Source organism: Chenopodium album, chromosome 2 (assembly GCF_948465745.1).
Source record: "Chenopodium album chromosome 2, dcCheAlbu1.1, whole genome shotgun sequence".
NCBI classification, from domain to species: domain Eukaryota; kingdom Viridiplantae; phylum Streptophyta; class Magnoliopsida; order Caryophyllales; family Amaranthaceae; genus Chenopodium; species Chenopodium album.
Window position 1 is genome coordinate 43,944,660 of NC_137835.1, and position 10,777 is coordinate 43,955,436.

Here is a 10,777-nt window from a genome sequence, read left to right on the forward strand (position 1 = left end):
AATTCCGCAAAAAGTTAGCTCAATTCTCTTAAACTACAATTCACCCCCCCTCTTGTAGTATTCTTGTAAAGCAACAATTGGTATCAGAGCCTAATCCTCTCGAAATCAGGACACCATGAAGAGGAGAATCTTGGCACAAGATGAATACTCATGAAAAGCTTGAAGAAGGGTACTCTACGCAAAGACCTCCTATGTTCAATGGGAAATTCTATACCTATTGGAAGAACAGAATGGAGATCTTCATCAAAGCAGAGAATTATCAGGTCTGGAGAGTAATCGAAGTAGGAGACTTCGAGGTCACCAAAACCAATGCTCAAAATGAGGTAATTCCTAAACCAATGTCTGAATATGAGAAAGAAGACTTTAATAAAATGGAAATCAATGCAATGGCTGTAAAACTGCTTCATTGTGGACTTGGACCACATGAACACAATCGTGTTATGGGGTGCAAGAATGTAAAGGAAATTTGGGATCTCCTTCAAGTAACTCTTGAAGGAACTAATGAAGTAAAACGTTCTAAAATCGATTTACTCATGTCTAAGTATGAACGTTTTGAGATGCAACCCAAAGAGTCTATCTAGGAAATGCTTACTAGATTCACTAACATAATTAATGAACTAGTTTCTCTTGGTAGAAAAATTCCTACTGATGAGCAGGTCAGAAAGGTGCTAAGAAGTCTTCCTCAAGAAGAGCGTTGGAGAGCTAAGGTGACAGCCCTTCAGGAAACAAAGGACTTCACAACGTTCAACATTGAACAACTTGCTGGTTCCCTCATGACACATGAGCTTCATCTAGGAACCAGTAACAGTGAAGGAATCAAGAACAAAGGGCTGGCACTGAAAGCTGACCAGGAGGAATCAGAAGTGGATGAAGAAGAAGCAGCAATACTAGTAAGGAGATTCAAGAGGATGTTCAACCGGAACGGACGGAACTCCATAAATTTTAAAAAGAAGTCTTCTAACTCCAAACCAGACTATGGATGTCACAAGTGTGGGTCAACTGACCACTTCATCAGAGACTGTCCTCAATGGGATATTGAGAAGGGAAAAGGTAAGTTCAAAGAACAAGGAAAAGAGAAGTACAAAACTCCTTTCTCAAAAACCGATGTCAAGAAAGCAATGATTGCTGATTGGGGAGACTCTGAAAGTGAGGAAGATGAAGATCAACCTGAAGAGCAAACTGCAAATCTCTGCTTGATGGTGAAGTCAGATGACATGCGTGCATACCTCAAGGAACTGGAAAAGGAGGTAAGTGAAATTAACTTTGATAATGCTAAACTTAGATCTCTATCCAAGGATGCTTTAATTGATCTTATTATCGAAATGGAAATTAATCTGAGTGATGAATGCATGCAAAGGAACGAATGTCAAAAGGTTCTACAAATCTGGAAAGATCATAGTGCTTGGCTGGAAACAGCAAGAAATGACATTCAAACCAGATTTGGAGAGCTACATGACAAATATCTTCTTATGTCTGAAATGCTTGAAAATGTTAAAAAGGAAAATGTCATGTTAAATGTCGAGCTTTCACAGTATAAACTTGTTAATGCTGATATTAGTTCTAGTAGTTCCTCTAATGATTCGATGTTGAAATTCAATGCTGATTTTGAAAAACTCAAGCTAGATCTTAAGAACTTAAAAATTGGTAAAGAAAAACTGGAAAAGGAACTACAGGTTAGAAATAATAGAAGCATTGATCCGAATGCTACTCCTAAATGGATCAAGAATGCTCAAGTCAAGAGAACTGATGGACTTAGGTATGAGTCCAAAAGGAAAGGGAAACAGAAAAAATATGTAGACCTACCTAGTAGCAAAGTTTGCACTTTCTGTGGAAAAACAGGACATTTACAATCTGATTGTAGAAAGAAATTGGAACATGATAAAAGAAATGTTAAGAAAATATGGATAAAGAAAACTGATATTGCATCAACTTCAAAGGAACCCAAGGATTCTGGGGTTCCTAAAACTAACACTTAAGTTTTCTTGCAGGTCCTAGTGAAGGGGAACAACCTATGGTACCTCGATAGTGGTTGTTCAAAGTATATGACTGGAGACAAATCAAAATTTCTTTCACTAGAGACCTATCCAGGAGGAACTGTGACTTTCGGAGACAACAAGAAAGGATAAATCATTGCAAAAGGCAAAATTGGAAAGTCAATCTCCCATGCAATAGAAAATGTGTTCCTGGTCGAGGGTTTGATGCATAATCTACTCAGCATATCACAATTTTGTGATAGAGGAAATTCGGTAAGCTTTACTTCTAATGAATGTCATATCTTCAATAACAGATGAGGGAAGGTTATTCTAAAAGGAACGAGAAAAGGAAATACCTATGTGGTTGACCTTGACTCAATCTCAAAGAGTAGCCTTACATGCTTGAGTGTTATTGAAGATGACTCTCTACTTTGGCACAAACGCTTTGGAGATGCTAGCTATGCTTTAATTGATAAACTCAGGTCAAAGGACTTGGTTGTAGGACTACCCTCTATCAAGTACCTGAATGATAAAATCTGTGATGCCTGTGTAAAAGGAAAGCATATCCGAAGCTCCTTTAGATCTAAAAGGATGGTGAGCACCACTAAGCCATTGGAATTAATTCATATGGATTTGTGTGGTCCCATGAGAGTCCAAAGTAGAAGTGGCAAGAAATATGTATTAGTTATAGTTGATGATTATTCTAGATTTACTTGGGTGATTTTTCTAACAAGTAAAGATGAGACCTTTGATGAATTTGTAGCATTTGCCAAACATGTGCAGAAAACAAGTGGATTCTCAATAATCCATCTAAGATTTGACCATGGTACAGAATTCGAAAATTCAAAATTTGATGAGTTTTGCAGGGAACAAGGTATGAACCATAATTTCTTTGCTCCTAGGACTCCTCAACAGAATGGAGTGGTTGAAAGGAAGAATTGAACTCTGGAGGATATGGCAAGAACAATGTTGATAGCAAGCTCCCTGCCAACGAACTTCTAGGCTGAAGCTGTCAACACAGCATGCTACATAATAAATAGAGTAACCATCAGAGCCATAACTAATAAGACTCCCTATGAACTATTCAAAGGGAGGAAGCCAAATATCTCTCATCTAAGAGCCTTTGGATGCAAATGTTTTGTTCACAATAATGGAAAAAGGAACTTGGGAAAGTTCGATGAGAGAAGTGAAGAGGCTATATTCCTTGGCTATGCCTCAAATAGCAAAGCTTATAGAGTTTACAATAAGAATTCTTTGTGTGTTGAAGAAAGCATTCATATCATATTTGGTGAATCTAACTCTTTTATGAATGTACAAGAACATGATAACAATGATTTTGAAATTGGATTAGTCAGAAACAGGGATGAAGAAGAAGAAAATCCTAAGCAAACCAGAGAAGAGCAAAGAGATCCAAATGAAGAGACTGTGAAAAATCCTCAGGAAAACAATCAAGAAGCTCAAATAAATGAAGCTCAGACCAATGAAGAGCAAAACCTCGAGGAACATGAAGCTGAAGAGGAAGATAGAAATGTAGAACAGGAAATGCCTCAAATTGGAGTCCCGGCAAGAGAATTCCAGCCTAAACCCTTCAAATATCAAGGATCTCATCCCACTGATCTAATAATCAGTGATATAGGCAGAGGAACTCAGACCAGATCACAAATGAGGAACTTCTGCGCATTCAATGCATTTCTCTCCATTCTGGAACCTCGAAATCATCAGGAAGCCTTAGAAGATGCTGATTGGATTGTAGCCATGCAAGAGGAACTGAACAAGTTTGAAAGGAACAAGGTCTGGCATCTTGAAGTCAAACCCAAAGAGAAGAAGGTAATTGGTCTCAAATGGGTATTCAGGAACAAGCTAGATGAATATGGAACTATCGTGAGGAACAAAGCTCGTTTAGTTGTAAAAGGCTACAATCAATAGGAAGGTATTGATTTTGAAGAAACCTTTACTCCTGTAGCTAGGTTATAAGCTATTAGAATACTTATTGCTTTTGCTTCTTACATGGGTTTCAAACTTTACCAAATGGATGTGAAATGTGCTTTTCTAAATGGTTACTTGATGGAAGATGTATCTGTTGAACAACCTCCTGGTTTTGAAAATCCAAAATTTCCTAATCATGTGTTTAAGCTTGACAAAGCCCTTTATGGTCTTAAGCAAGCCCTAAGAGCCTGGTATGAAAGGCTCTCAAAGTTCCTTTTGCCAAATGGTTTTAAGAGAGGAAAAGTTGACAAAACTTTGTTTTTAAAATCAAAAGGAACTGATCTTTTAGTTGTACAAATCTATGTGGATGATATTATTTTTGGTGCAACTAACGATGTCTTGTGCAAGTACTTCGCTGATCTTATGAGTGGTGAATTTGAGATGAGCATGATGGGAGAATTGAACTTCTTCCTTGGTCTACAAATCAAGCAGACAGAGAAAGGAATTTCAATTCATCAGCAAAAGTATATCAAGGAACTACTGAAAAGGTACAACCTTGATCAAGCAAAAACTAATCACACACCCATGGGAACAGGCACAAGACTGGATGATGATCCAACAGGAACTAGTGTGGATCAAAATATGTACAGAGGTATGATAGGTTCCTTATTGTACTTAACTGCTAGTAGACCTGACATTGCATTCAGTGTTGGATTATGTGCCAGGTTTCAGTCGAATCCTAAGGAATCTCACTTAACTGCTGTAAAGAGGATACTTAGATACTTGAAAGGAACTGATGAGTTGTGTGTCTTTTATCCTAGAAGTGATTCCTTTGAACTAAAAGGTTTTGTAGATGTAGATTATGCAGGAGATTTAGTCAATCGAAAAAGTACATCAGGTATGGTCCAGTTCCTAGGGCCATGCATAGTCTCATGGGGTTCTAAGAAACAGAACACTGTAGCTTTATCTACTGCTGAAGCAGAATATGTAGCTGCTGCTGCTTGCTGCTCTCAAGTGTTGTGGATAAAACAACAACTCAGAGATTTTGGTATGAAAATCGATTGCATTCCCATTTTTTGTGATAACACAAGTACAATCTGTATCTCTAACGATCTAGTACATCACTCTCGTGTTAAGCATATTCATATTAGACATCACTTCCTAAAGGATAATGCTGAGAAAGGCTTAATAAAATTAGAATATTGTGAAACGACTAACTAAATTGCTGACATTTTGACTAAGCCTTTAAACAGAGAAAGACATGAGATGATGAGGATGGAGCTTGGAATGATTAAGTTGTGTTAAGGAAAAAGCCTTGATGTTCCCTCAGGTAAAATCTCCAAACTGATGTACATTTTATCTCACACAAAAATGATATGTTTAAGTACATAGATATGGTAGGTGATTTAAGCATATATGTTCAAAGTTGTGCATAAAAATGATAATTCATGAAATCCTTGACTAATGGCATGTGCTATGTTGACTTTTTCCGTGCATTAATTTGTATATTCACAAGTTTATCCATTCAACAAATTTAATTGTTTTTGATAATTTTCTTTAAATTTTCTTATTTTATTTTATTTTATCAAACACGGTTTATCTGATGGATACATTCAATATTCATCTTCTTTTGTTGAATTAATCCCTTTACATGCAAAATACATTTCATCTTCTAGAATTATCTTTTCATTTACCCAAGGCTATAAATGCAAGTGACGCATCATCATAATTCACCTCACCTAAACCTATACCCTGAAGCGACACATCACAATTACTCTAGTATAAAAGGTGATGGGAAGTTCAGAGAAATTTACACCACTCAAATCAATTATACCTCTCTCTTACAAAGAGCCTCATTCATACTCACCCATGGACATCTCACCAAAAACCAAACCCTTGAAACAGAACAAGCCTCTGCTGTCAAAATCCAAGAAATTACCACAGATAAAACCTCAGAAACTCTCCATCAACTTCTTCTTGAATATCCTCCATCACCAAATTCTGCAAAAATGGAAGAGGAACCAGCTCAGCAGCCCAAAGAAGAAGAGATCGAGGAATTGGGGGTTTCCTACAAGCATAAGACAGCAGCGATCAAGTGACTTGAGGACAATGCTACTCACTTCATATCTGGTTTGAGCCTAAACCTTCCATGGTGTAAAGCGAGTAAGTTCAATGAATTTCTTGAGTTAATTAATAAATTTCAAAATTGGCCTTATCTGTTGAGTGAATGCTTTAATAAGCCTTTGTATGCTGCTGCCTTGAAAGACTTTCATGCATCTTTTTCTTGTGAAAAAGGAAAAATTGCATGCAAAGTATTAGGAAAATCGATTGAGTTTGATGCAGAGTATTTAGGGGAGTTATTTGAAGTTCCTAATGCTGGTTATGAATTGTATTTCAAAGGTTCTGTGCAGAAACCTCTTCCGAACATCTCAATTGAGTCAATTGTTGAACATTTCCAAGGAAACCCTAAAGCCACCTATGTCAATCACCACAACTTTAACCCTCTCCAAAAATTGTTGTTTGAAATTGTACACAATGACATTGTTTCAAGAACCCAGAAAAGAGATTCAGCCAACAATCTTGACTGTATCTTCATGTATTTCCTTAAACACAAAATCTAAATCAACTTCCCTTCTATCATGATTCAACACCTAGCCCATTGCGTACCCAGAAACTGGAAATTTGGGTATGGTAATCTCCTCACCACCATCTTTAAAAGCTTTAAAATTGACCTCATTGGTTGTGAACCCTTGCTCTTACAAAACAACCAGTATGTTCAGAAAACATTCCTTGAGAATAGAGGTCTGCATGTGGTTTGTGGATATTTAGAGGTGTTGCCTGCAGTTTCAGAAGAAGAAGAGAAGGCAAAAGTTGAGGGGGAAGCATCTGGAGCAAAAGGTTTTGAAAGTGGAAAGCCAAAGGAGAAAAAGAGAGAGAGGGAGAAAGGGTTAGAGGCTGAAGTTCAGGAGGAGGATGTATTGGAGATAAGGGGAAGGAAGAGGAAGATTCTGAGACTGTCAAAGAAGAAAGAAAAAGAGCTTGAGCCTGTTCTCATTGATCTAGGGGAACAGGACGCTTGAAAAGAAGCTCAAGTTCCTACTCCTCATGTGTCTCCTAAGTCTGCACCAAAGGAAACAGGGTTTGAAGAAATCAATTCTCCAGCTATGCTCAATGAAGCAGTTTCAATTGAGCTGCAGGAACTGAGGGATATGCTCAAAGATGTCATCTCAGAACTTAAGAGCAACACAGGCAGGGTGGATGCTCTAGAAAGAGTAGTGTCTGGATGTGCTGCTGATGCAAAGTCACTACTTCTCCAGGTTGCTTAAGCCAGAGATGAAGCAATTAAGCAGGTTGTGGAGAAGATTACAGTAAAGCTTGATGATCTAACTGCAGAGGAAGTCTGATCTTGTTTTCTGTCCCTCCAGCCAATTATGATGATGATGTTTCTGTTTTTATTTTGCTAATATTGAACAATATTTTCATTTGGGTATGTAACTTAAAACAGGGATTATTTGCTATTTTCTTTAAACTTGTTGATTTGATGCACTTTTGGCCAATGTTTTCATTGGTTTTGGATGAATGTTTTATCAATATTTTGTGCATATTCTCTGCTTTGAAAGTGCTTATATGATCTCTGCCTTATCATTAGACCATGTTATGGTGCTGTGCTTGAGATAATTTGCTATATACATTACGGAATATGGAGGTACTTATGGCAGAACGGGCCAATTTGGTCTTTCACAATAAAGCGATAGATGGTATGTTTTTTATAATGCCAAAAGGGGGAAAGTATACAGGCAAACTACTTACACACTTATCATCCACCTCTGCCTCAAAGATTTGTGTCTCTCTGCTTCTCTGTAAGGTATAAAACTTGTTTTAAAATTCTTTTTCATTTTGTTTTACAGTAGTTTATTTGATCTCTTAGCTTATTTTTTTTCTCTAATATGTTTTCCTTGTTTATCATCATCAAAAAGGGGGAATATTGTTGCCCTTGATGTTTTGATGATAACACAAGTCAAACAAGTGGACTAATATATTTTGTGAGTCTTGTAGTCTGTTTCTAAGTTACAGGAATCACTCAAGGCAAAGGAACACAAGGAGCTAAAAGTCAAAGAGATCAGCTAAAGAGTTCCTGTGAAGGAACTAGAGCTTCGGAGCAGAAGCTAAGGAAAGAAGACTCGAAGCAGAGACTTCTTAGAGAAGCATAAAGTCTGAAGTATTTTTCTATTATAGATTTTATGTAAGTGAAAAATAATTAGGATTAATGCTAAGTGGAATGCGTTTGAGAAAAGGATAAGTATTGACTTGCTAAAAATAGGATAGTTTGTTTAAGAGAATCTTTTGTGATTTTATCTTTTGAGCTGATAATTTATTTTCGGAAAAAAGATATTTGCAAAACCAACTTCCTAAGCTTGCGCAACTGACTGTTGATTCAGTCATCTCAACTCACGAACATGCTACTTCCTTAAGGCTCAACGTGCCCTGATTTCTAGGACATGATTGGAAGTTTTGGAAGTGGTGTAGAGTAGTGGCGTTGATATGCAGTAGTGGTGGTATGAGTAGTGGAAAGTGTGGTGTTTTCTCCAAGCAATAGTTTCCTATAAATATTGAAGTTATTTTCTGGATAACTTCACCTTGCTCAAATACTTTTATCTTTCTTTCTTATTCATAAACGAGTCAAGAGTCGTATTCCACTTAAGTGTTTTTCTTAATTACTTTCACTAGAGTCTATTATTGAGTTGTAATTTGGGAATTGGGAGTTTGAGTGAACTCTAAGAGAAGTTAGAAGATAAAGAGAGAAAAGAGAATAGAGAAGAGAAGAGTAGCAAGTAGTGGGACTTGCTGGTGGGAACTTCAAGTTCATAGAGGAACTTGAAGATTGATTCTCTAGCTTGTAATAGGTTGTTTGCCCTGTTATAGTGGAGAATCTTTCCTAAAATCCCAAGTGGTCGTGGTTTTTCCTCTTTTTAGGGCTAAGAGGTTTTCCACGTAAAATCTCTCTGTGTTCACTTTGAGTTCCTGTAGCTTAGTATTTTTCAATTCCGCAAAAAGTTAGCTCAATTCTCTTAAACTACAATTCACCCCCCCTCTTGTAGTATTCTTGTAAAGCAACACTTATTATGTGACTAAATTAATCGTTTGGTTTGACTTGTGTTTGTAAATAAGTATTAATAAACTAATTAATGACTAAAGGACTTTGTTTAATTAATTAATTAATTTGAGCTAAAAAAAAATAAACTTAAAATCGAGTCATAGTTCCTTTAAGTCAACCCGGATTTTTATTCCCGTATACTGCACAAGCATCAACTTGTTTTGGTCATAGCTGGAGTTCTAGAAAGAACTATGAGTCGTACAACCAATGGATCTGTAGCCCCGAGTTTTATATTTAATTTGGCGTTGGTTTCATCCAAATCAGAGTCACAGATAAAAATTTATGACTAAAATACCACAGTCTGTCCAGTTTAATGCATATACGTGAAGTCTTAACTTAGTCTTTGCTTGAGTCTAGTCACATAGTCTAGCCACATGGTCATGAAACGAGTCTTAATGTACCATCTACACTCACTAGTCTTACACACACTTTGAGTATATGTCACCATGACCATGTCTTAGGTTCATGCATGAGTCGGTCTTTTCCGTCATTTGAGTTGGGGGTACACTCTATTCCTAATTCTTCTTTTCCCTCCATCTAAATCTTCTTTCAAATTCTATTCCAATCTTTCTTCACTTCCTCCATCCATTGCATGTTGAATAAAGTTTGAGTCAAATAATTAACAATAAATATCCCCAATTTCCTTTTCCACAGTACTTGGTCGAGGAGAGAAGGGCGATTAATCAAGGACAACCTCTTTGTTCAAGTCTCACTTTTTGATAAACCAATTGGTCAAAAGAGGAAGGATAAAAAGATAATGACAAGTCAAGAAGAAGTCAATGAGCTTAGGAACCAATTGGTTACCGTGACTGAGACACTAAAGCTACTCACACTCAAGATCAATGATCCCGTGAAGCAACAACAGATGAATCTCATGCAAGAGAGTCTAAGAAAGCTATCTAGTGACTATAAATTTCAGGGCATGAGTTCACAAGGGGTCTCGCTGGATAAGGAACTTCTTCCGCATAAGTTTGACTCCACTGACATCCCTAAATTCAAGGCAATAGATAACCCTTACTTTCATCTTAGAGCTTTTGAAACTATAATAAGCATTAAGGGTATCGATAAGAAGGTTTTCCCCTCTCTGTTCCCACTATCTCTCGAAACCGTTTGTCAACAATGGTTCTTTTCTCTTGAGAAAGAAAAAACCTCTTCTTGGGAGTCGATAACAAACGCTTTTATAGATAGATATAAGTGCAACATCCAAGACGAAACAGACCACATACAACTTGAGATGTTAAAACAAAAAGAAAACGAAGGGTTCACTTCTTTCTTCAATAAATGGAGGGAAACTTCCGCTAATATGGTCAAGGCTCCTACCGAAAAAGAATCTGTGAGGATGTTTATCAAGAATCTCCGAGGGAAGTATTCAAAGCACTTAAAGTACCAACACAATTTAGATACTTTCAAAGCTGTCTATAATATAGGCATTGACATTGAAGATGACCTTCAGAAAGATAATAGTGCGAGAGGAAAGAAGAACGACCATCCTTGTTCTTCCTCTCCCATTAATGAAGTACATGCCACGAATGCCTCTAAACCACGAATCCAAAGATCAAAAAGAGTGTTCACTCCAGTTGGTATGAGTTATGAAACGGCTTTCGAGAAGCTACATCACAAAGGACTAGTCATGCCCATAGGGCCCATCAAAGATCCAGTTCTAGAAGCCAGGCCACCTAAGTGGGACCCTAATAAGCACTGCAAATATCATGAAGGAAAGGGT

General features: G+C 37.2%; 1 protein-coding gene across 1 annotated transcript; it reads left to right on the forward strand.

The window, feature by feature from the left end:
• Positions 1–230: 230 nt before the first annotated feature.
• LOC145572125 (uncharacterized) lies at positions 231–581 on the forward strand. The gene has a single exon (XM_081631148.1). The coding sequence runs from the start codon at positions 231–233 to the stop codon at positions 579–581; it is 351 nt and encodes a 116-aa protein (XP_081487274.1).
• The last annotated feature ends 10,196 nt before the right edge of the window (positions 582–10,777 follow it).

Bases quoted from the DNA above. Each gene is read 5' to 3' on its own strand.
- LOC145572125 (XM_081631148.1), top strand. From the start codon at position 231: ATGGAGATCTTCATCAAAGCAGAGAATTATCAGGTCTGGAGAGTAATC.